Raw genomic sequence first — 24,184 nt, 5'->3', positions numbered from 1 at the left:
AGAGAAGAGAGGAAAAACCGCCATTGTTGCACCAGAATCTTCCCTGGAAGTTAGCGGGCTAGGCCCGAGAGTGGGGCTCAAGCCGGCGGAAAATTAGGCGCTCCGGCAGAGCTCGCCCCCCCCCCTCCTGCCTGCCTGCCTTGCTGCCAGCTGCCAGCTCAATTTGGTGCCTTTTTTTAACTACAGCTTTGGTTTCGCGCAAATTTTCTTCCTCAACCACCAACCCTGACTGCACCGCAGCCATCATGGAGTCGCTCAGCGAGACGCCCTGGGACGTTGTCATTTGCGGCACAGGCCTGCAGCAGTCGCTCCTGGCATTGTGAGTAGCCCCCTCCGACCAAACCGTGGTTGCAGCGCAAAATGTCAGCAAGCCCATCTAACTAACCTAGTCTTGCTCCGCCATGAAGAGCACTCTCCCGATCAGACAAAAAGATCCTCCACATAGACCCAAATCAGTACTATGGTGGGCCAGAGGCAGCCTTCAGCCTCCAGGAAGCCGATGCTTGGGCCTCAGAGATTGCTCAAGCACCTTCATCTTCCGTCTTTACCGCTGCCGCCGTGACCAGGCCAGACGAGATTCCCGACGGTGGCGTCAAGCTGTCCTTTCCTCGCGCCTACGCCCTCTCCCTCTCGCCCCAGATCGTCCACGCCAACTCCAAGCTCCTCTCCCAGCTGGTCTCGTCCCGATGCTACCGGCAGCTCGAGTTCCTGGCCGTTGGGTCCTTCTTCATATTCAGGCCTGCCTCTGAGACAACCGCAACGCCGACCTTGGCACGGATACCCTCTACCCGTGAGGATGTTTTCTCCTCCACAGACCTCTCCGCTCGGGTGAAGCGACAGCTCATGAAGTTTCTGAAGCTTGTCTTGTCATATGAGGAAGAGGCGACCCTCCCGCAGTGGCAGGAGTATGCCGAAAGGCCACTCGCCGAACTGCTGTCGGAGAAGATGAGCTTGGACGAAGGCTTAAAGACGTACATCATCACCCTGACGCTTTCTCTCGACGGGCGTATCAGTACCAAGGACGGGCTGGCGGCGATCCATCGACACATGACGTCGATGGGCCTGTTCGGGCCTGGCTTTGCTGCTGTCTACCCCAAGTGGGGTGGAGGCTCTGAGATCGCCCAGGTGGGATGCCGGGCCGGTGCGGTAGGCGGCGGTGTCTACATGCTCGGCACAGGCATCAAGGGCATCAAGGGCGTTGGCACAGCTGACGAGGTTGAGTTGGAACTCTCAGAGGGCACAGTCATCAAGACAAAGACACTGTTCAGAGGGCCTGTCGAAGTACCTGCTGCCAACGGTGCCACGGTCAGCCGGCTGGTTGCCATTGTTGGGGCCCCCCTTGCTTCATTGTTCGAACCTACATTAGAAGGTGCCCCAGCACCTGCAGTGGCGGTCATTGCCTTGCCGCCCAAGTCGGTGAAAACCAGCGATGGATTCGAGTCAACGTATCCGATCTACGCCATCGCGCACTCGAGTGATACTGGTGAATGCCCAGCTGGACAAAGTAAGCCACAACCCCGCCATTCCCCACCCACCGACTTTCATGATGAAAATTATACAATCCTTATCTACATTGCCTGAGCAACAGCTATGAAGTTAAGAAACTCTTACTTCTGACGAAGACAAACCATACCCAGTCATTCTCAGCTTCCTTGAAGACACACAAGATTGCTAACAGTGACGACAAACAGGCATCCTCTACCTCAATACTATCCACATCCCACAGTCCAAGTCTCTGCTCGAGACCAGTGTTGACTTGCTTTTGTCAAGCCTATGCCCCGAGGGCTCTAAGGCGCAAGTGCTGTACCAACTCTACTACGAGCAACAAGCTGGCGGCGTCAACTGTCTCGCAGGGGAGCAGCGCGTCTTCGAGTTCCCGACGTTACCTGTCTCTCTCACACTTGAAGACTCGTTGCTCGATCCGATCCACCAGGCCTGGGCTAAGGCGATGGGAGACGAGCTGTCCGAGGAGGCACTGGCTGAGTATATGATCTTCGCAGACCGAGAAGGAGCTGACGATGACGACTACGAATGATGTCGAAGATAACACTCTTCCTGTTTTGATAGCTCACGATGGCATGAGAATACGAGTTGTAATGAAAAGCGATGTGATTCATGCATTATTTGGCACGGCATTTTATCCTCAGTAATGATTCGTCCCCTTGGTATTAATTCGCACCGACCACGGTGCTGACTTGGGTCTGAAGCTAGAAGCCAAATTGTTCGCTTGATATGCCGGCCATGATTCGCCGCCCAAACATCCTATGCAGAAAAATCAAGATGGTCTCACCCAGCCGCGCTGAGGACCTGATGAGATCCATTTGAGTCGCCCTGTTGCGGGTCAGGGCCATGCCATAATGACCCCTAACGACTCTTCTTCATCCAATTGATGAGTCCGGCGGCCTTGAACGTTCCAAAACTTCAGTCAAATACTTCTGCAAGCGCAACTATGCGCTCCCTTCACCAATGTGTTTGGTGCGTTCGCGCCCATCCATGCACCTGCGACCGTGTCGTCGCCATGGTCTTGAGCACCAGAATTCTGCGTTTTTCTACCCCCCTCAAAGAACAAGAAAGTCGACAAAGACAGTTTTGGGTCCGGCTAGGCTGCCATCGATTGGCCAGTAGCCATTGTCGCTCATGTCCTGCGGTCGACTACTCTTCGCCTTCTCCTCCCAAAGCTTCCTCCGGCTTCCTCGCAGGCGGGCCAGTAACACCAACGTGGATATTGCCGTACGCAATCTTCTCCTCGATGCCCTCTTGCTTGACCGTGATCTGGCCCTTTGTGGCAAGCGCCAAAACATGCAGGAAAGCCTGCGCGGCAACCGGCCTCGTCAGGTCCTGTTCCTCGAAGAGGCTGTCAAAGTCGACCCAGCGGCGATTCTCGTTCCCCCGGTCCTGCTCGCCCCGCTCGAAAGCAACCCGCTCCACGAAGCCGAGAAAGTTACGCCCTTCCCGGTCCAGGGCGTTTCGCATAAACTGGCTCGTGTTGGCTTCCTGGGCGCTACCCCCGGCGGGGGCGGCGAACTCGCTGGGGGAGCTGTGTTCATTTGCGGCGTCGTGTCCCAGACCGTCATAACCGAAGGAGATCACGTCGCCTTCGTTGAATCGCGGATCATTAGCAAGTATGCTGCCTCGTCCCACAAGCGGGCTGCCCTCGACAACGTGGACGCCTGCCTCACGTTCCTTCTGGCTGCGGATGGAAGAAGGAATTAATGACGATGGACGATTCCAAGGCGCGTTGGACGAGCGGTGGTGATCAGACATGGCAGAGCCGGGGTGCTCACGGCCGACCTCGGGCAGTTCATCATCGAACATCATCATCGGATCGTCAATGACCTGGCCGTCTTGCTCGGGCGAGCCATGGCCGATCTGAGGATCCTGCCCCTCGGACTCAGGCTCGGCTCCATGAGTGCGAGGGCGGACCCGTCTGTCAACAAAAACGTCTTCTTCCTCGCCGAAGGCCTCCGAGGCAGATCTGCGGCGACTAGATCGGGCTTCTTCCTCATATTCCTCCTCAGCCGCTACGTTGACATCGCCCATGACAATAGCCTTGAGCTCATCGCCGGCAAAGGATTGAGCCAGCGGGTGATCCAATCCGGGGATGGTGTTGAGTATGCCAATACCCATTATTCCCATCCCAAAGGTGAGGTTGTACGCATTCTTCCTCGCTTGAGCTGCAGTGACTTGCTGGTGAAGTCCACGAGCCTCCACTACGCGCGCGATGTAATTTTCTGACCAACCCTTGAATTCTTCTCGGCTCACATGAGTAGCAACGTCGGGAGAAATGCGTTTGATTGTTCGGTTCTTGCGCTGTTGGGGCTGCTGAGGCTCGTCGGAGCTGACTAGCTCCTCAGAGGGAAGTGGCACTTCGCTTTGTTGGGGATTCAGTTGGGCTTGACCGACTGGAGCTTCGGTAAACGGGTCGTCACCGATGATTATCTGATCATCGTCGCCAGGAACTACCATGGCTTCGTCCTCGGGAAAGGCAGGTGCGCTACCAACTTTCGGTGCAGCTTCGCCAACAATGGCACCTTGGCTTTGCGGGTGTGGAGGCAACTCTGGCTCAATCTGTTCGACGAGGTTTCCATCCGCGTCGACTTGGAGGCCAAAGTCTTCAAATGGGAGCACTTCTTCCTCTCCAAAAGAGATCTCCAGGTCGAAATCGTCCGGCTTTTGCTGCTTGCCTCCAAGAGGAGGGATCCCCAAGCTATCTTGGCTTGAAGAATGGCGGATGTTGAGATCGATGAAATGCGCACCCGCCGGGGGCACAATGGAGCCACTTCCTCGGTCAAGGGGTGAAAGTTGAGAGGACAGTCTGGTACGCTGGCTGAAATCCCACACTGGAAGGAGCAGGTCCCCGTTCTCGTCAAAGTCTAGAGGCGGTAGGTCGAAAGTCGGAACAAAGTTGGGATCATCACCAAGGATAAGCTTGGATCGCCTGGGTTTTGTCAGCAGGAAAGCAAGCAAGTACCAGGTGTGGTTTGTATCCAATGCGTTTTGCTAAGTCGTCGCTTACTTGGTTTTTCCAGCTTTTGGGTCTACCGCATTAGATGCAGAATGCTGGAGAGAACGAAGGAAAATCTTCATGTTATCCCACACTTTTTGGGCGTCATCGAGGAGGTAGTTGTGCTTCTTCAGGTAGACGCCAGACACTCCGTAGAGGAGGTTGCCCTGCAGCCGTAGGGCGATGGGGGCACCAGGAGGCTTTCCGATCGTGTCGCATGCTCGAGGAACATTGACGTTCTCGATAGACCTGCGGTTCACCTTGCGGTTGTTTGTCTGAACGCCAAGGGTGGCAACCAGCCTGTTGAGATTACCCAGGATTAGCAGCTGCCGACGAGCATCGGTGAGTTCTAGGGAGCCTACCAAACCGTTGCGACGCCATACTGAGGGCTCGCGAGAACTTAATCAGACATTAGCAACACTTGGATCGGTGACGGGCGAGTTCAGAGGCCTGACGTACTCTCATGGGAGTAAAACATCGCTGTGGCGGACGCACATACACGTCCGTAAAGCGCAAGTCGCTCACGCACGAGATGAGTCTCGATGGAGATGTTCTTTTCCTCAGTTGTTGGGTCTTGATGGATATGACATGACTAACGGCCCGGCGAGGTTGACGGTTGTGCTCTTGATGGCTGGTGCCAGGTGACCTGAAGATGGCAGGGGATGGCAAGAATGCCAACTCGGTGTGTGTGGTAAGGTTGGTGGAGAGCTTGTGGTGTGGGCAATGGCCGCAATATTCACTACAGCTACCAGGCACTGAAAAATACCTAGGTACCTACCTAGCTACCTGGCAGGTAGGTAGTTGGGATGAAAATCTACTGATGCCTCACTGATGTCACAACACTCACAATGATAGTAGTGAGTCTAACCTGGCAGGTACTGTCGGTTTCTCTTACAGGTATACTAGGCACTTAAGTACCAAGAGGTAGGGTTCTATCAGATCTTACTAATACAGCTTTCCCACCCTAATTAAATTTATAATCTTTTTATAATAAAATTCACTTCTAATAAAAAGTACTTATATTTACTACTTATTTAATTATTATTCTTAAATAATAAGTATTATATAAATTATATTTATAATTATTTTACTTTTAAATTCATATAATAAGTATTAATTATATTATTATTTAAAATATAATAAATTAAAAATAAAATATTTATTATAATATTATAAAGATTTTATATTATTAAAAAAAGAAAGAAATAAAAGAGAAGATAAAAAAGAAAAGAAAAGAAAAGAAGAAGAGAGATAAAAAGAGAGAATAAGGAGGGGGAAGGAGAGTAAAAAAGTAAAAAGGTAGGAGGGAGGGAGGAGAGGAGAGGGTAAGAGAGGGTAGGAGAGGGTAGGAGAGGGTAGGAGAGGGTAGGAGAGGGTAGGAGAGGGTAGGAGAGGGTAGGAGAGGGTAGGAGAGGGTAGGAGAGGGTAGGAGAGGGTAGGAGGGGAGAGGGTGGGAGGGTAGGAGGGTAGGAGGGTAGGAGGGTAGGAGGGTAGGAGGGTAGGAGGGTAGGAGGGTAGGAGGGTAGGAAGGGGGAGGGAGAGTAGGATAGAGGAAGGAGAGTAGGATAAAAGAGAGAGACTAGGAAAGGGGAAGAAGGTAAAAAGATTAATGCTTTTTAAGGGCTGGGTCTTGAATGTTCACCACTGTATGAAGGCGCTATATATATCCTTGGATGTATGTGGAATAGAAGTGAAATTGGTTTAGTGGAGTATTGATAAGTTTAGGATGTGATGAGGCTCTAAGAGTGGAGTCTGGGGTAGTATCATTGTTGAGTAAGGAACAGTGTTTTGGCTGTGCTTGCTTGTCCACTTAATTGAAATCAGAGCCTTGTTTCTTCTAAAGCCATGTGAAGGGTACTCTAAGTGAATCCACAATGGCAAAGAATCAAGCAAGTCCATTAACTTGGTTAAACACAATCCTAGGTGCTTTAGTGTATGAGCCTGAGTAGAGGGCAGTATCCCCACAGAGGAGGTGAATATCTCCTCCTGCTGGACAGTCTTGACATCTCAGGGATTCTTATAATAACACAGCCGCATTCTTGAAATTCCTAAGCCTTACTGTAAAGCCCCCGTGGCTGCTTTGTTCTACCTGGTTGTCCATTAGGTGACCTTATAGGAGATTTTCCACAGAAGAACATCCTACCATATATGATCAAATAAGAGAGTACATATAATAATAGTCCTATCCATGGACTTCAGGAGGTAGGTTGGGGGAGAGACATCTTAGCCGCGGAGCAGACACCCACTCCGCCAGATCAATTCCTGGCTTAACTAGGCTCGGAAATGCCAATACGCATCCGTTGGTGGGGCAGGAGCTTTATTTCTTGTGCCCTCCCGTCCACCGACTACTTGGTAGGACATGGGGATCTGAGTCTCGGGGAAAAGAATAGACGCCGCCGCTCAAATAGACTCGATCTCAACAGACTGCCGGAGCAACGTGCGTCGCGTCACCTCAAGGTTTCATCCGAGCTCGCTCATCTGAATTCGGCAGCGGGCTTATCCGAACCTCAGTTGACGCGGCCTGCATTCGGGCTGCAGGGTCGATAACAACCACAGGAAGCAGGTCGATAACGGGAGACGGCAGATATCAGATCTCAGATATCAGATGGACGGTGAGCCGCCGTGGGGATGTTTATGAGCGCACGTTGAACATGTTCCTGCGGCCCACATTTGATTACTTGGCAGAATGGCTGCCAAAGTCTTGGAGATCGCTAGCCAAGAGACTACGGGCGATGAGGATCTGCCTGGGCTGTAAATCCACCTGCCCAGGTGCCCAGGTGGCCGTGCGAACGAGATCCTCTGCTCGCGGTTGCTTGTCTCCACAGGCTGACAGGGCAACAGCAAGAATGATGTCCAAAGAGCTGGTATGATCGACCCCAGCTTGAAACGGCCGCAGAGAATGCGAGCCCAGAGTGGCACCCACCTGGTCTGCCGGTCCGCTCACCGACATCCGCGGCCACGATGCGGTGCGGGTTGCCCCACAGAAACACCCCCGCCGGCGTGGTTGTGACTGTTTCAGGGCCCCAGTGCTGTCACAGCTCTGTGCCAAGGCCGCCAATGCTTGCCTCCCAAGGACGCTGACTGTCGATCCCCAACTCTGAATGTTGAGGCTGAACTTGGCTTCTGCAGGTCGCCCTCGGTCCCGCTCCAAGGCAAAGCTTGTCTGCTGAGTCGGGAGGGCGATGCGCTGGCCATTGGCCAATCAGCCCGTCGTGTGCCGGGAGGCGTGTTTGAAATGGTTGCCAGTTTCACCAGTCACGAGCTGTCATCCTCTTCACCATGTCGTCCAATTCTGGGACCGACCCTCCGGGACCCTCCGGGGCCCTCCACGTACTCCACCCTTGGACATGAACACTGTGGGATGGCGACCAGACGAGATCTCATCGGCTCGCCATGCCCAGTAGACAGGCACCGACGTAATCCCATCCGGACTATGATCTGCGCTCGCTCGCAGCGTAGTCACAGAGTTCCACCCCCTTGCAGTCAGGTCGTTGTGCGGCCTAGGAGCAGCCAACCAGTTCCGTGCTGTTCGTCCAGACCTTGTTTGATCGTTGAGTTGTCTTATGTGCCACTGCCATCCGGTCCTGTCTGCCCACAGCCCGTCAGGTCTCTCCTCATTATTTCGTGTGCAGGTCTTGTGCGAGTTTTCTTCTCGTCGTCCTGGGCGTAACCAGTGTTTAATATAAATTTTTCTACCCGACCCGAGAAGCGTGCTCTTTCGAAACCAAACCTGCTCAGCCGCCCGTTTGGAAGGCTCCGTACGGCCCGCACTCGCCTGAGCAAGTTCCAAGGTTCCTGCGAGAAACGTGCTCGCCCAGCGCGCACCATCCCCTTGAGACATCCCATCTCTTCCCACACGCCATCATCAGACCATCCGGATGGCTCCACCACCACTAAGCTTCAAGAATGCCTCCTTCAGAAGCTTTGGCTCGTTCTCCACCGCCGCATCGCCACTGAGGAACTCGTTCACGCTCTCATGTCGGTCCCCCATCACACCAACGCCAGAAATCAGGCAGGCATGCTCGACCCCGAGGCATGGGTCTTTTCTGGAGCCGCCAAGATCATTCAACGGGCCGGGCACAAAGGGTGGTCTGTCGACATCGATAGGTCATGGTGGATACGCGTACGAGGAGGACGAAGACGACGCCTCGATAGACTCACCTACAGACCACACATGGTTCCTGCCGCACTCGCCGGGGCTTCCGCCCCGGCCATCACTGGTCCAACAGGATGAAGGCAAGCTTGGCGTCTTGTCCGCCATTAACATCATCGTGGGAAAGACAATGGGTGTCGGTGCCTACACTGTGCCCTCGGCCATCTTCAGCGGCGTTGGGTCCGTTGGCAGTATGTTCTCATCCCAACCCCGCCCACCAGTATCGCCCTTCTTCCCCGAGACTCCTACAACACAATGAGAGCACAAGGCCTCTGCTGACAACACATCCGGTAGTGACACTCCTGCTTTGGGTCATCGGCAGCCTCATCTCCTTCTGCGGGCTGGCGGTATACCTCGACCTGGGCACGGCGATACCGCGCTCAGGCGGGGAGCGGGTTTACCTGGAGCGGATCTTCCGGCGGCCGTACATGCTGGCCACGTGCATGTTCATGTCGTATGTCGTGCTGCTGGGCTTCTCGACGCCCAACGCCGTGGTGCTGGGCGAGTACGCGCTGTACGCGACGGGCACCGAGCCCAACAGGTGGAACGTCCGGCTCATCGCCGCCCTCGCCGTGTCGCTGCTGTGCTTCGTCCACGCGCGGAGTCCCAGGCTGGGCCTGAGGCTGATCAACACCCTCGGCGTGGCCAAGATGGCCATCCTGGTCGTCGTGGTTGTTTCTGGGGTCGCGGGCGGGGTCATGGGCGTCGGCGCAGACCGGGAGTCGGCCATCATCGAGGGCCGCCGGGTCGACCTCGCCATGAGCGGCAACCAGCCCTCGTCGTCGGCGCAGCGGAACTTCAGCAACATCTGGGAGGGCACGTCGACGCAGCCATACGACTATGCGACGGCGCTGCTCAAGGTGATATATTGTTTCCGCGGGTACAGCACGGCGAACCAGGTCCTCAGCGACGTGAGGGACCCGGTCCGCACCCTCAAGGTCGCGGCGCCCGCGGCCCTGGCCTTCGTCAGCGCCGCGTATCTCGCCGTCAACGTCGCCTTCTTCCTCGTCGTCGACAAGGACGAGTTCCGGTCCGCAGGCGTCGTCGTCGCCGGCACCTTTTTCCGCAAGGTCTTCGGCGACACCCTCGGCGAGCACGTCCTGCCGCTGTTCGTCGTCGTCTCCGCCGCGGGCAACATCGCAGCCACCAGTTTCGCGCAGGCCAGGGTCAACGAGGAGCTTGCGAAGGAGGGCGTGCTGCCGCGCTTCTGGCTGACGGACCGCCGCGCCGACGAGACCGCCGCGGCCCGGTCAGCCAGCCCCAGCAAGACACGCAGCCTTACCGCGTCGGAGGGGAGGAACGGCGGCACCATGTCCAACACCCCCTCGCGGGGCCTGCTGCTCCACTGGCTCGTGTCCGTGGCGATGATCGTGCTGCCGCCCCCGGGCAAGATCTACAACTTCCTGGTCGACATAGGCGGCTACCCCGTCTCGTTGATCAGCGTCGCCGTCTCGCTTGGCCTCCTCCACCTGCACAACTCCCGCTCCGAGGGGTGGGTCACCCCTTGCAAAGCGCCGCGGGTTGCCATCGTCGTCTCGGCAGCCAGCAACATCCTGCTGCTCGTGCTGCCCTGGATCCCGCCCGTGGGCGGCATGGGCGAGGACGACCAGTTCCCCTACTTCACATACCCGGCCACCAGCCTTGGCGTTCTGGGCCTCGGCGCAACATACTGGTGCTGGTGGAGGACGACAGAGAGCGCGACCACGGGACGGTCGAGGGCCGGCCGTCTCCTTGTCTCCGGCGCCGGCGCCGCGGCCCCTGCGGAGATGTACCCCGGCTTTGGCGACAATGACTCGGGGGCGCTTACGATCCGGGTCGCGGATGATGACAGCGAGGGCGAGGGCCAGGATGACGAAGACGACGAGGACGACGCCGACGACCGCAGCGAGACGGTGGTTGGCGAGGAAGAGAAACGCCAGAAATCCTTTGAAATGGTTGATGTCAGCGGGCGGGAGGTCTGCGGCTGTCCTGCATGTCCCATGGTTAGGAAAAGACCAAGGTGCGGTTGCGAAGCCTGCCCTTCTAAGGGTCACGAGAGTTGAAAGGGACAGGACCTTGCTTGCCTAGGGAACGGGGTTCCGGGACAACTTGTAAGATTTGAGACACGAAACCTTTTGTATATATTGCCAGTTGTGACGGCATTACATAGATACCCATTGGAATTTACCATGAGTTGTGCTGGGAACATTTGAAGTAAGCGTGGCTGCGTCCACCCTTGGCGACCAGAAATAGCATTGATATGCCAGATACGACTGGTTGTCTTCCCAAAACCCTCGTCTCCGCCAGGAGTAGTAACGACCATCCTGGCGCTCAGTCCTCCGCCATCTTCCCCTGCCAGAACCAGCCTTTCCCTCTCCTCAACACCTTATTCTCCTCCCTCTCCTCCAAAGGCAGGGGATCTTCACCACCAAGCACATAGCGCCGGTGCCAACTGCCGACGAACAGGCCCCTGGGGTCCACCTTGTCCCTCACGGTCCTCCAAGCGTCGAGGTCCTCGCCGTACATTTCCTCAATGTCCTTGACGCTCACCTCGGAAAAGTTCTTGGCCCAGTGTGGCTTCCCGCCAAGGTCGCGCATGAGCCACTCGAATGCCTGGTAGTAGCGCTGCAGCGAGGGCGGATCCAGGTCGTAGGGCCTGTAGAGCGTCGCGTTGAGGTACAGGGTCGGCCCGTCCCGGCAGGTCGGGTCGAGGTAGGGCCGGGACTCGACGCCCGTGCCGTCCGTGTTGGCCAGGAAGGTCGACGTGTCGGTGACGCGGACCTCGAGGGGCGCGTGGACCCACAGGCCGCGGCTGCTGAAGGGGATGCGGTGGTCACAGTAGTCGCGGTCGCCGGGCTGCAGGTTGTTGAGCCAGCACGACAGCCTGCGGATGGCCTCGGGCCCCTTGCTGAGCGGGATGGCCCACTCGTTGACGTACTGGCTGTACAGGCAGTTCATGAGCAGGGCCTTGCGCTGGGGCTGCACGGCCGAGGTGGTGGTGCCGTCGCGGAAGCCGTACTGCATGCCGAAGACGAACCACTCGACCCAGGGCAGGACGCGCGGCACGTAGTGGGCAAGCCACAGGAGGTTGTGGTAGACCAGGTAGCCGAGGGTGCCGTCGTAGCCGTTGCGCGGGGGGTCGCGGTGCGGCTCGGTGGTGACGTTGGCGTCCCAGACGACAGAGCGGCGGGTGTAGGGGAACCACCAGACGCGGACGAAATGGCCGCGCTCCCAGAGGGAAGAGTTCCAGTCGCGGAACATGAGGGCGTCAGAGTCGATGGTCTGGGTCCACCTGAGCGAGTAGGCGGGGCGGGCCTCGAACTTGATCTCGACGATGACGCCCAGGGCGCCGAGCGACAGCAGGGCGGCGCGGAACAGGTCATTGTCGTGGGTGCGGCTGCAGGTGCGGGCCTGGCCGTCGGCGGTGACGATGACGAGCTCGACTATGGACTGGCTGATGAGCCCGTGGCGCAGGGACGAGCCGTGGGTGCCGGTGGAGATGACGCCGGCGGCGGACTGCTCGTTGATGCTGCCCAGGTTGGGCATGGCCAGGCCCATGCGGTCGAGCTCCTCGCCGAGCTGCCAGAGGCGGATGCCGGCCTGGAAGTGGACGACGTTGGAGCGGGGGTCATGGTGGATGATGTCGCGCAGGTCGTCGAGGTTGAGCAGCCACGACGAGGTGCAGGTGAGGTCGGAGGGCGAGTGGCCGGCGCCGGTGGTGGTGATGCGGCGCCTGCACTGGCGGGCGAGGCTGACGGCCTTCTGGACCTCGCGGACGGACCGGGGCCGGATGTAGAGCTCGGGCCTGCTGGTGAAGGTGCGGGCCCAGGTCTTGTGGGCGTGGGTGGTGGTGGCGCGGAACGGGATGCCGTCGGCCGAGTGCTTCTGGATGGTGTCTCGCACCCGCTGGTCGAGGGTTGAGAGGTCCATGGTCGTCCCCATCGCCGTGGCGATCCAGAAGTGGTGGTGTTGGGGATCGAACCACACTCCTTGGTACGGAGCAGAGGAGACTAAGTATGTGCTTGGACGACGCGACGCTGCGAGTCAAGGAGTCCCGCCCTGCTCTCATGCGGCTGTCGCTCTCGTGTGCCGCCTCAAGGCTTGTGGGTGAGAAATTTGCCTCGGGTCCAGACCTCCTGTCGGCAGTCGAATGGGTCGCAAGATGAGACCGGACAAAGGTCGATGATTGCTGCATTACACGAATAATCGTGCATGGTACATCCATCATCCACGTTTGGTTAGCGCCATCTGTCAGCCCTGGGCCCACAGCAGCTGGCCGCCCGGGACACAGGCAAGTTTCGATTCTTTGTAGCGCCTGATGCGTAGTGGCCGCCGCGGCGGTGTGAGCCTCACCCGGGGTGACCCGTGTTGAGCTTCATGTATATTGCTGCCCAGGTGCGTAAGAGCCCAGGTACGTGCCTAGGCTCTTAAGTGGATACTGAGGTACCTAGGTACCTAGGTGAGGTAATTCGCAGTCCATATCGGGCAAGGAGCTTGGGCCCGCTCGGGCTGATGGTCAGACCTCGGCCCGTCACCCGTACATGTACACTACATCCCCATGTCGTGATTGTTTGTCTCCATCACCCGCACAGGTAGTCACCAAGTCGCTGGGCTCCACACAGGCACGCAATGGCTGCAATGGCTTCTCCCACAGACTCGCCCGCGGCCTTCACCACCAGCAGCCCCCCCGTTCCGCGCGGGACCGGGGGCTCTATCCCCTCCCACACCATCGCCACGCCAACCTTCGGCCCGGGCGGGTCCTTCAGCATTGTCTCCTCCATCAACATCGCCGCCCCGCCCGACGCTGTCTTCACCGTCCTGCTGGACCACACAAAATGGCCCGAGTGGAATCGCTTCATCCCCAAGCTCACCGTCACCTCCAGCCCCCCGCCAGCCGACCCCTCGCCCGGCGCTGCCGCCCTCGAGGCCCTCATCCAGCGCGATGACGGCTCCACTTACCTGAAGCGGGACACCAGGATGGTCTTCGATGTCAACCTCAACCCATCCGACCCAAACTCGGGCTCCACCAACAAGACTTCCATACAGGTCACCCTGCTCGAGCCCTACGACCACGCCGGGAGGAAGGGCTGGCGCATCGCCTGGAAGCCAACCGACTACCCCGCCATGGTCCTGCGCGGCGAGCGCGTCCAGGAGTTCGTCGACGACGGCAACGGCGGCACCGAATACACGTGCTGGGAGACAATGTACGGCCTCTTGGGCCCCGTCGTGAGGCTGGCAACCGGCGCAAAGCTCGAGAAATGCTTCCAGTGCTGGGCTGAGGACCTGAAGAAGAGGTCCGAGGCTCGTGTCGGGGCTGAGACTGCGTCTCCTCTGGGCGGGTGAAATGATAATTCCACGGGTTCCATGGTCACGGCCAAGTGCACGCGGGGCATTACGAAAGGTGTGGGCATATGAGTCTGTATTGTGGGTCTCTCGGCTACTGATAGCTGCAGCAGTATCTAGTGCGTGTATATCAAGACGTCTCTTTCAAGACTCAACTGTTGGCAATCCTGCATGTAATCTGGCAACGTCCATCCTTCGTGCGACTTCCTCTAACCCCTCGCGGCGTTGATGACGGGGGCCGACTCGATGTAGACAGTCAGGGGCGGCTCGGACAACCCGGCCTCCTTGGCGATCTTCTTGAGCTCCTGGTGGCCCGGGTCGGCGTCGTCGTAGTACTTCATGTCGTCGAGGCTGGAGAAGGACGCCTGCGCAACCACGGTGACACCCTTGGCGCGCGGGTCGTCCTGCGCGGCCCCGACGCTCAGGTAGGCGATGTAAGGCTTGCCGTCCTGGACAATCATTAGAGGCTACTCAGTCCTGTCCTGGGGCTCATCCGTGGCTCGGCTCTTACCCTGTTCTGCTCCTTGGCCAGCTTCTCGTAGGCGGCGATCAGCTTGGCCTGGTTCTCGGCTCCGGGGAGCTTGAAGAGGGTGACGCGGTTGATGAGGTTCGCCATGTTGTCGGTCTTGGGGGTAATGATACTGGTGGTGATAGTTGGAAGGCGGCTGTTGGTCTCGATGCTTGGTTGTTCTGTGTTCTGTGCTCTGATGCCGATGCCAGATTCTTGGTCGGCGAGGGCTCGATTTATATACACGCGGGACCGACGGATACACACCTGAGCATCGAGAACTGATGGGGTGTAACTGCCGAGGAGTGCGAAGTGACCCTCATGCCCGTCCCGGATCTACAGAGGAAGCCCGGCCAGCACGCACAAGAACACCTCCGGCGGTATCACCCAATGCCCAGGCAGGCGTGGATGCGCACGAAAACGCATGAATCTGACGAGGGCCTCATGTCCGCATGAATCTGACAGCAGGCCGACCGGGATTCTCAGCCTGCTGTTGCGTCAATGCGAGGCAGCAGCAGCGCAGCAGCGCGTATGTGTGCCTCGACCTGCGGCCCTCCGACAGGCTCGGCTCCTAAGCTGCAGCCTGCAAGGGCGCCGACAGCGGGAGGATCCGGGGAATTCGGTCCCGACCGACTTCCACCCGGAGCGGACTTCCCCCACCACCACGGGCGGAGGTTGCTGGAGGCTTCACTCAGAGCTTTGTCATACTGTAATGCAACCATGCGTCGTCTTCGGTTCCCGTCGTTTAACAGGCAGCAATAAGGGGGTAACCCTGACGTAACTACATTTTTTATAACACACTTAAAAAAAAACAAAAAATACTCACCAGGTGGCAGATGGTCTTTCTGTCCCCTTGCTTTCAGCTCAGTCTCAGTACGAGACGAGAACGGCCGAGACAGCCACGGGCCAATTTTCTGGATCGGGGCGCATGCTGTCTTGTTCCGTCTTGTCACTCAAGGTACATACATAATGGAACGAGACCTGCTCGGGCGTCCGCCACGCCGCCAGGCAGGGCATCTTTCTCCCTGAACCTCTTATGGACAATCTCCTGTGGGAAACTATCTAGAGGTCGACCTTCTTTTTTGCTACAGGACATCCATTCTTAATTCCATCTCCTCTCGGATAACCTCGTGAACTTACTTAACATAGAGGATGCAGCAGACGAGAATTATCGCTCCCTGACACTGGCCTCTCGCAAGGTGGTCTGCTGTGGTGGCGCCTACCTAGGTAGCAAGTGGACCCATACCTAGATTATTCCATGACCTGTACTGCCTAGGTGCCGATTGCTACCTACTAAAGTACCTAGGTAGGTCCATATGTAAGATGACCCCATCGGATGCTAACACAACAAATACCTCATATTGGTGCTCCCTTGCTCCGTAAATGTGTCAGTATTCTTTCAGCCTTAAGTAGAATATGAGTAAAATGAGTAGAGATAGTGTTATATATCCAGAGTGTTGTTGCTAATTACCAATCACAAGTAGCAAAGCACTTGTAGAAGCATGTATGGTGTAGCGGTAACATTCAACCCTTCCAAGGTTGAGCTCGGGGTTCGACTCCCTGTGCATGCAGCTCATTCTGATCTAAATAACTTAAGAGCTGTAGGAGTTCGTCGGTTCTGGATTGCTTTTGTCTTTTTATTTTTGTATTTTTGAATTTCCCTGATCAGAGGGAGCTTTTATTTTGTCCACCAGCTCCGTGCACTTCATTCTTTTTTCATTTCTTCACCTGCTTGTAGAAAAAAATTACACAAGCATGCAGATAGTTCTTATTATCAGGTGGTATTTTCAAATTTGGACTCATTGAAGATATGTGCGACTAGAATTGGTGGATGCCGTGATACCTAGCTTGCCCAGGTGTAAAAAAGCTTGTCGGACACAGCTTGTTGAAGCAAGCCGTCTAATGCTTATATGCAGTTGTTTCGTCTGTAAACTATTTGAAGATTAGGAATTGTCTCTTCTTATTTAGTAGCTAGCTGATCATGCTTGATTGTGAAATACAGGCCCTTAGTTCATTAGGTATGTAGTTTCGCTTCTATTCCGTATACGTCCGAGGATATACATGGCGCCTTTATACGGTCGTCAGCACTCGAAACCCAGCGCTTAGAAAGAAATTAAACCTTTCATATATAAGAGTAGGTATGAAAGTTAAAATCTCTAGTTATATTTCTAGCTAAATTTTATTTAATTATATTTTAGTTTTATATCTTAGTGTTTATCAGCCTCCTCCATTAGTTTTACTCTTATTCTATACTTTTATTCTTAATCTATATATATTTTAAAGGTATAGTCACGGTCGCTTTACAAAGCGGTAAACGTTCGAAGACCCAGCGTTTATATACCCAGCGAAATTAAGTTCTTCAATCATGCACGGCCACCTTGGAGGTCAGGATAGATGCTTTTGTGATGTCCAACTAGCCTGTATGGCAGTGCTGGGATCCAGGACATGGCACAAACCCCTCGTGTTGGAATCAAGAAGCCAGTACAAGAAGGGCCGTACCTGCACAGTGTGTGCGGGTGCATCCGTTGTCCACTGTCAAGTTTGTTCGCATTGCATTTCACTTACTCCATGTACTGTGTCGGTCTGTCGGCCGATCCGATGCCCCATCTTAACTAAGGATCCCGATAAGCAGTTGGGTTCCTGGGGGAAGATCTACGTGAGATTTCAGAAGAAAAAAGGGTGCAGTATCCGCTCTGGATCTCCCCACGCCCAATGAGCTTATCGCAGACGGTGGAGCCCCAATTTCGTGATGGTCCTCATATGGAGTACAAATGGATTCTAGCTGGACTTGGCCTATCCCAGGCTTCCGAGTCGTGGCGATGAGGTTTAAAATGCCGTGCTTCCCGCGCAGGATGATTGAGAAGCTGGGGCGACGTCCCCCAGAGCAGTCCATCTCGTTCCTCGATACCAGGTAGCTTCACCAAGGTGCCAAAATGGCCGTCCGCTCTTTTCTTTCGGCCCTCGCGGCGACGACGCTCGCGTCAGCTCAGATCACGATCGACGTGACTGAGACCCATCAGGTGATTCGCGGTCTCGGCTATGCCGAAGCATTCCAGCGGTCTCAATGGGTGTACAATACCATGTCGGAGGAGAAGCAGCAGGAGATGTTCGACCTCCTGCACGACCCTGTGACCGGCGCCGGCTTCTCCATTTTGCGACTCGGTGTCGGTTCATCTGCCAATAACTCCAAGGACTGGATGGTCAGCATTCAACCAGAGTCACCAGGCACCCCTGACGCGGAACCGACCTACGTATGGGACCGAAATGACTCTTCCCAGGTGTGGTGGGCAAAGGAGGTGCAAAAGAGAGGGGTTAACCTCTTCTACGCGAATTCTTGGGGAGCAGATGCGTACATGAAAGACACAGGGAGCACTGACAATGGCGGTTATCTCTGCGGCGTGACCAATACATCCTGTGAGACGGGTGACTGGCGCGAACAGTATGCCAACAAGCTCGTCCAGTGGGTCAAATATTACGCCGAGGAGGGTATCAACATCACCCACCTGAACCCCCTGAACGAGCCTGATATCGCGGTTCCGTACGCTTCCATGCAAGCAGACGGCCAGCAAACTACGGACATTCTGGAGAAGCTCCGCCCAGCAGTTGACGAGGCGGGCCTAGACGTCAAGATAACCTGCTGCGACTGGGCTGGCTGTAAGCATCACTTTTCATCTTTTACGGATCCCCGTCTTTCATGTTTTGGAATGTTCTAGAATACAACACTTCAGAAACCATAGCAGGACTAACTTCACCATTAGGGGAGGACGGCAGAAAGATCCTCAAGGGAATCCAGGACACAGGTGGCGAGAAATATCTGGATGTGGTCTCAGGCCACGGATACGGCCAGCCGCTCTCGGACCCCTACGACACACCCCTGGAGGTCTGGCAAGGCGAGTGGGCCGAGCTCTCGAGCTACTTTGACCAGCCGTGGTACTCTGCCGAGGGTGATCCGAAGGGCACTTACGGAGGTGGTGAAGGGATTACCTGGGCCAATAGAATCCTTCACAGCTTTACTGTTTCAAACATCTCGGCCTTCCTTAACTGGATGGGAGCTCAACCGTCAAAGTAAGATTCCAGATGTCGTTCCCCGGGGAATGCTTTTCTGTTAGGTGTTCCGCATGCTAACGTTTGTTGAATAGTGCTGCGACCCCAGTGATCCGAACGATCAATGATACAAATATTTTGTCAAAGCGCTATTGGGCGTATGCTGCTTTTGGAAGGTGAGCTTTGGTCTCAGCTGGTTTAAAGCCTGATTGATCTCCTTGACTGATTTTCCGCAGATACGCGCGCCAATCCTCGTCTAGAGTGACAGCGACATCCACAACCGACAATGTCACAGTGGCGGCATGGACCCCTCAAGAAGCAGCGTTCCCTGCAGGTGGCAACCTTGCCATGCAAATCATTAACAATGCTGACGAGGAGAAAATCGTCCCAATTACGATTGATAAACTAACAGACATCACCAACTCGACTGCCTTGTTGCTGAATAACGAGTTCGATCTGGCTGAGAGCGATTCCGTGGTTGAGATTAATGGCACAGCTATCACGGCAACCATTCCTCCCAGGTCACTCGTTGTTCTTGCTTTAGATGCTGTTTGGCCGTGAGTTGACTCCATCTTCCTATAATTTCAGGGATTATTTTCAAACACATCCTGACAAGTTTTATCAAGGGACGACATGGTTGTGAACGCTCAGTCTGAAGAAAACAACGCGTCCAAGCTGATTGGTGTCGGCCTACCAACATCAGGAAGCTCCTTGGGCCTATGGATGCTTGCAACCGCTGTTTTCTTCATGGCTTTGTGAACTCAGTAACAGTATACATTTTAATGATAGATGTTAGTTCCCTCGCATATTTCCGAGGACATATATGGCGCATTCATGTGAGGTACACATTTAGGGTATTCACAGTCCCATAAACGGATCACGGATGTCCATGAGTGCTCAGAGAACTGATGCAAATGGATGGTGATGAGAGACACCCTGTAGAAAGTGAAATGCTGCTTTGGATAGTTCATATTTCGGCATGGCTGAATATGACCGCCCATGTTATTTATGTGGTTTTGCTTCTATTCCATAGTAGTATATATCTGAGGATATATATGGTGCCTTCATATGGTGGTAAGCACTTAAGTTAGCGCACCCTATAACACACAACCCTACTAACGCACATGTATTTCCCTTTAAAAACGTCGATTTTTACACTAGTTTATTTAATTTTAAATAAATTTTAAAAATATAAATTAAATTTATTTAAAACATTTTATAAAATTTATATATAAAAGTTATTTTTTTATATAAATTTATTATTAATTTATTATATACTTTAAATTAAAAATATTAATAAAAATAATAAAAAGATAAATATTTATTAATTATATTATATATTTTATTTTATTAATTTAAATATATTAATTAAAATATATTACTTTTTAAAGTTTTATAAGTTATAATAAGAAATACTTTAAAGTGTTTAATTTTATTTAAAGGTGCTATGAATGTTCTTAGATGTATGTGGAATAGAGGTGAATCTAGATAGGAGAATAGGGTTAAGTCCCGAAAGAGGGGTTGCATTCCGGTAGGTAGTTCTCTTTCTTTATTCCGTACTTAGATGTGGGCTTACCGTTTTTCCATCTTTAAACTTACTAAAGATTATCAACCACCCGAACATAAAACTATATCCCGTAAAAGCTCCGCCTGACCGGTTCCTGGCTCCCTCCCTCTCAAGTTGACCCTGCCAGGCGAACAGGAAGAATGCACCACATGATGCCCCACCTGGCCCAACAGCTATATTATCAGGAACCTTGTTATATGCCCACTCTAAGATAGACGGGCCGAGACCCCCTATAGGCAGGTTACACGAGAGCGGCGAGCGCGCTACAGTTGTAAATACTAGGGTATGCAGTGGCATGATGTGCGAGATGTGAAGTTTTCACGAATGGGAGGAGTCAAGTGGCCGATTCCGACTCCCAGCAATACTGCATGCCGCGCTTGATCAAGGGCTATGACTCCGCCACTGGTCGAACCGACCACCTAGCCAGTTGCCTAGGTATGCCAGTGAACGTAAACGATGGATCCGGCGACTTCCGTCAAGCCCCGAAGGCCGTCGAATGCGATATAAGACGAAGCAAGTCCCGGCTTGCCAAGTCCAGGGCTCTCACGATCACCACCCAGGCAGACGCATTACCTGCATAGAGTGACAGCTGGGCACGCGCAACACCGTAACGCCATATCTTCACATCTGCCACAATGTTTACAATCATCATCAACCTCTTTACAGCCGCAGCCCTCTTGCCATGGCTGACTTCCTCAACCGTCCTCAGCGGCTTGGGCACGATTTCAGTCCTCAACTCCAGCTCTTTCATGACGGCCACACCTGACCAGACCATCGGCTGCATCGACGCATCCGGACGGCTAGTCATGGACTCTTGTGCAACCTTTGAATACCGCGACACCTACCCTAACGGAATTTTCTCAAGTGCTGGGAACTGCTCCTTCACAGACTCATCCCAGCCTGCAAACACCGACAGCCGGTATGGCTCCGGTAGTTACGCCTGGTCATGCTGGACTCATGAAGCCGTAGTAACAGACGAATTGTATACCGTCGTAAGTCCCCGAGGGCCTCCACCTCCCTTCATCATCCCATGGCACCCATCCAAGATTGTCATCTGCTCGATTCCACATCCTGGCTATCTCTCGGCTGTGAAAACACGGCTGACCAGAAACAATAACTAGGATGGCTTTGCATATCCGTTTCTCTGCCAGGGAGACACGAATTGTTACTTTGACATCCCCAGTGCGCCTTCCAAAGGGAGTCAGCAGCTGCCTGTCTGGAAGTACCTATGGGGTAGTGCGCAACCTGGAATCACACCGGGTCATCTGAAGGCCCTGCTTCTTTGGGAACCCGTTTCATCTTCCTGAAGGAAAAAAGGGATATCTTCAGGTAACGATGCGATGTAGGGCTTTGTATGAGATCAAATGTTTAAGCATCAATGATGTAACGATCGAAGGAGTCTGGAGCTTACTGTTTCCCTATAAATGGGCTGCTTGATGCACAGTCTTGTATGTGACAAGATAGTATTGACAGGGAAAAGACGGATAAACTTGGAGGCGATCAGATTTACTCTTGTCCTCATGTTCATCGGCAAGGTGCGATGCCTTCTTGTTTCATCTGATCCACCAGTCTCGCAGTACGGCCTGGGGAAATGTTCCTGGGTGCTCCAAGTTTGAATACTTCCTCATTGCAGGAATGGATGATCAGGACCATCTAGGAAGTGGCCTGCCTTGTAGGGGCTGTGGTGCGCCCTGGTATTCGTTGTTTGGTCAGGAACAACTGCATATATGTAGTGTGCCTGCGAGAATTCAAGAAACGCAAGCTATCTATCACAATGAGTCCCGGTGGGCTACATATTTAAGTAATAAACACCGTCTTATTGTATTCTCTCTGTACTGTTATTAGCATTACATTTTTAAAAGCTAGGTCTTAAGCGTTTAATACCGTGTGGAGGCTCCATCTATGTCCCCGGACGTATGCGGAATAGAAGCGAAACCATTTAGATCTCTTTCCCCATGCTGCCGTTAAGTATCCCGTCACAGTGGGTAAGCATACGTGCAGCGGAAGAGACTGGGATTAATGCATCGATAATTTCGTGATCCTTAAGTTTCAAAAAGCCCACGAGAGAATCTTACTTCTCCGCAGAGCGGGCGTACATACTCTATGAGGCCACCCCACAAGTTGTCCAATTTAAATATCTATCTGAGGGAATGAATCACAGGACTCCGAGGTATATTATAGCAGATGGTCTTCTAGGTTCTTGCACTATTAGGAGTTGTCTTAAAGCAAGTAATACCCGTGGACTGGAAGAGTTCAGATCACACGAGATGTTCCACAAGAGTCATTTTACGAAAAAAAAAATACTCTGTAGGAGCCTATTCTCAAAAATAATATCCAATAAGGAGCTGTGTAATAGGATGGCGTCTTAAGGAAGTATGTACTGTAGGATGATGTACTGTAGGATGATGTACTGTAGGATGATGTACTGTAGGATGATGTACTGTAGGATGATGTACTGTAGGATGATGTACTGTAGGATGATGTACTGTAGGATGATGTACTGTAGGATGATGTACTGTAGGATGATATCCTTTAGCAGCTATGCTATGATAGAAGATGATTCTATGGTAAGTCTTCACATAAGTTCAAATGTTAGGAGAACACAGCAGTTGATTGAGAAATCGTATCAGAAGCACCACTTTAGCAATCAGTAGTGAGGCGCGAACAGAAGACTGCTTCTCGATCTCATATGCTGCCGACAGCGGACGAACTGATGCTGGAAACTAGGAGAGGCATGATAGAGGCGCAGTTGAGATGGATATATTTCAAGTAATCGAATTCTTGTCAGTAACCTTGGCCTGTCTCCGCCATATTCCCGTTTTGCATTTTAGCACTTCGCATTCGAGTAAATGATAGCGCTGTTTTGGGCATGATGCACGTGTTATATTATTACAATATGAGGCTAGCAAATAGCAGAGATCAATTCCGGACTCGGAGGGTGTTAACAACAGTTCCTTTCTTCCAAGGTTAATGGCCAGAATCTTGGGCCCTTCCAAATCGAACCAGGTAGGCATAGAGCATCGGTTGGTTGTACTAAGGCGCATAAAAAAGCCTTCGTTCTGGCTTTGTGATTTGACAATCGTGTCTGTTCTAGACTGATTCTCTCATCAGCGGTATTCATTTACCTACCGGAACCTTCGTTGAGTCCGTTCAAGCCCCGCCACGGTAATTTCCACCTTCAGCGACATACCGCATCCACTCCGAGTGGACCGACTCAGTAATTTAGAGGTGCTTCTTCTTAATTTAGGGCCTGTTATTCGATATTCAACTGAATATTCTCGCTTGCGTTATCTTGTTTCAACATCTCGAGAAACTCAAGCGGATACTAATTAAGGCCATGAAACGGCCAAGATTTGACAACAGTGAGCAATCTGCTGGTGTCGTACATCGTTGGCCGTGGATAGCAAAATACTACTTGACCAAGGTTCCCGTAGAATTTCAGGATGAAATTTAGGCAAAGTTTCTGGCCGTTTTATTCGACTAATCATAACCTCCGCACATGTTGTTTCAAGTTTTCCGGGGTAGAGTTAATCAAATTCACGGCTCAGGTGGAGATCCATGAACAACAATCTCGGTAGCTGATAACATCGAATATCAATCGCTGGACCCACTGCAATCTGTGGCAGCACTGTAGGACTACTTCAATGTTGTATCACGGGCCGAGTTTTGACTGCTTGCGTCTGAAGTATAAGCGTAACTCGACGGCCGGTTGCAGAAAATGCGTTGTAGTCGCAAGGGGTGGCAAACCCCAATATTGCTCCAGGTGCAGAGGCATGATACGTCGCACAATACCTCGATGGCGGACCGAAATGTTGTACTCAGCTGCGTTTGCGCGCACATGGCTCACTAACGTACCTGAATCATCAGATGGATACCTAGGTATTACCGACACCGACCAGCCGGGACCTACAAGCAATTGATAAGTCCCTGCCGGAGGATAAATAAAGGTGGCCCTATACAACGTCGCAATGCTGTCGCCCCACTGACGCTCGGTCCAAATGCATTATGAAGGAGTTGCTCGGTCCCCTCCTGTCGGGTCGCCACACGCCACCGTAATGAATAGGTCCATACGAGACAAGTTGGGAA

At 53.4% G+C, this 24,184-nt stretch overlaps 8 protein-coding genes across 8 annotated transcripts; 5 read left to right on the top strand and 3 right to left on the bottom strand.

The window, feature by feature from the left end:
• Nucleotides 1–198: 198 nt before the first annotated feature.
• Nucleotides 199–2,135, top strand: KVR01_003579 (uncharacterized protein). The gene is made up of 3 exons (XM_044792436.1): nucleotides 199–319; nucleotides 408–1,504; nucleotides 1,692–2,135. Exons 1-3 carry the CDS (start codon nucleotides 246–248, stop codon nucleotides 2,033–2,035), a joined length of 1,515 nt encoding a protein of 504 aa, XP_044648594.1. The 5' UTR covers nucleotides 199–245; the 3' UTR covers nucleotides 2,036–2,135.
• Nucleotides 2,136–2,207: 72 nt separating this feature from the next.
• KVR01_003262 (uncharacterized protein) lies at nucleotides 2,208–4,982 on the bottom strand (the record flags this gene model as incomplete). The annotated part of the gene is made up of 4 exons (XM_044785333.1): nucleotides 2,208–4,428; nucleotides 4,543–4,804; nucleotides 4,867–4,903; nucleotides 4,964–4,982. The coding sequence occupies 4 exons, from the start codon at nucleotides 4,980–4,982 to the stop codon at nucleotides 2,653–2,655; spliced, it is 2,094 nt and encodes a 697-aa protein (XP_044648277.1). The 3' UTR covers nucleotides 2,208–2,652.
• A 3,022-nt stretch (nucleotides 4,983–8,004) lies between these two features.
• On the top strand, nucleotides 8,005–12,803 carry KVR01_002370 (uncharacterized protein). The gene is made up of 2 exons (XM_044782921.1): nucleotides 8,005–8,848; nucleotides 8,952–12,803. The coding sequence occupies exons 1-2, from the start codon at nucleotides 8,383–8,385 to the stop codon at nucleotides 10,697–10,699; spliced, it is 2,214 nt and encodes a 737-aa protein (XP_044647385.1). The 5' UTR covers nucleotides 8,005–8,382; the 3' UTR covers nucleotides 10,700–12,803.
• KVR01_003840 (uncharacterized protein) lies at nucleotides 10,968–12,566 on the bottom strand (the record flags this gene model as incomplete). Its single annotated transcript, XM_044783075.1, has 1 exon — nucleotides 10,968–12,566. The coding sequence occupies one exon, from the start codon at nucleotides 12,564–12,566 to the stop codon at nucleotides 10,968–10,970; it is 1,599 nt and encodes a 532-aa protein (XP_044648855.1).
• A 240-nt stretch (nucleotides 12,804–13,043) lies between the features above and the next one.
• Nucleotides 13,044–14,134, top strand: KVR01_002525 (uncharacterized protein). The gene has a single exon (XM_044787238.1). The coding sequence runs from the start codon at nucleotides 13,266–13,268 to the stop codon at nucleotides 13,977–13,979; it is 714 nt and encodes a 237-aa protein (XP_044647540.1). The 5' UTR covers nucleotides 13,044–13,265; the 3' UTR covers nucleotides 13,980–14,134.
• Nucleotides 14,135–14,188: 54 nt separating this feature from the next.
• On the bottom strand, nucleotides 14,189–15,041 carry KVR01_003268 (uncharacterized protein; the record flags this gene model as incomplete). The annotated part of the gene is made up of 2 exons (XM_044783605.1): nucleotides 14,491–15,041; nucleotides 14,189–14,428 (listed from the first exon to the last, which is right to left on the bottom strand). Exons 1-2 carry the CDS (start codon nucleotides 14,593–14,595, stop codon nucleotides 14,189–14,191), a joined length of 345 nt encoding a protein of 114 aa, XP_044648283.1. The 5' UTR covers nucleotides 14,596–15,041.
• Nucleotides 15,042–17,420: 2,379 nt separating this feature from the next.
• On the top strand, nucleotides 17,421–19,092 carry KVR01_003256 (uncharacterized protein; the record flags this gene model as incomplete). Its single annotated transcript, XM_044788935.1, has 4 exons — nucleotides 17,421–18,141; nucleotides 18,246–18,552; nucleotides 18,627–18,707; nucleotides 18,768–19,092. The coding sequence occupies 4 exons, from the start codon at nucleotides 17,421–17,423 to the stop codon at nucleotides 19,090–19,092; spliced, it is 1,434 nt and encodes a 477-aa protein (XP_044648271.1).
• Nucleotides 19,093–20,644: 1,552 nt separating this feature from the next.
• On the top strand, nucleotides 20,645–21,608 carry KVR01_003793 (uncharacterized protein). Its single transcript, XM_044788308.1, has 2 exons — nucleotides 20,645–21,090; nucleotides 21,220–21,608. The coding sequence occupies exons 1-2, from the start codon at nucleotides 20,734–20,736 to the stop codon at nucleotides 21,403–21,405; spliced, it is 543 nt and encodes a 180-aa protein (XP_044648808.1). The 5' UTR covers nucleotides 20,645–20,733; the 3' UTR covers nucleotides 21,406–21,608.
• Nucleotides 21,609–24,184: the final 2,576 nt, after the last annotated feature.

Source organism: Diaporthe batatas (genome assembly GCF_019321695.1).
Source record: "Diaporthe batatas strain CRI 302-4 chromosome Unknown Contig00003, whole genome shotgun sequence".
Lineage (NCBI taxonomy): Eukaryota > Fungi > Ascomycota > Sordariomycetes > Diaporthales > Diaporthaceae > Diaporthe > Diaporthe batatas.
The sequence above is the reverse complement of the archived record's forward strand: the minus strand, read 5'-3'. Positions and strand labels throughout refer to the sequence as shown.

Excerpts from the sequence above, each read along its gene's own strand:
- KVR01_002525 (XM_044787238.1), top strand. The coding sequence starts at position 13,266 with ATGGCTGCAATGGCTTCTCCCACAGACTCGCCCGCGGCCTTCACCACC.
- KVR01_003579 (XM_044792436.1), top strand. The coding sequence starts at position 246 with ATGGAGTCGCTCAGCGAGACGCCCTGGGACGTTGTCATTTGCGGCACA. Across the intron at positions 320-407 it reads CAGCAGTCGCTCCTGGCATT|AGCACTCTCCCGATCAGACA; the intron begins GTGAGTAGCCCC and ends TCCGCCATGAAG. Across the intron at positions 1,505-1,691 it reads TGAATGCCCAGCTGGACAAA|GCATCCTCTACCTCAATACT; the intron begins GTAAGCCACAAC and ends GACGACAAACAG.
- KVR01_003793 (XM_044788308.1), top strand. The coding sequence starts at position 20,734 with ATGTTTACAATCATCATCAACCTCTTTACAGCCGCAGCCCTCTTGCCA. Across the intron at positions 21,091-21,219 it reads CAGACGAATTGTATACCGTC|GATGGCTTTGCATATCCGTT; the intron begins GTAAGTCCCCGA and ends AACAATAACTAG.
- KVR01_002370 (XM_044782921.1), top strand. The coding sequence starts at position 8,383 with ATGGCTCCACCACCACTAAGCTTCAAGAATGCCTCCTTCAGAAGCTTT. Across the intron at positions 8,849-8,951 it reads CGGCGTTGGGTCCGTTGGCA|TGACACTCCTGCTTTGGGTC; the intron begins GTATGTTCTCAT and ends CACATCCGGTAG.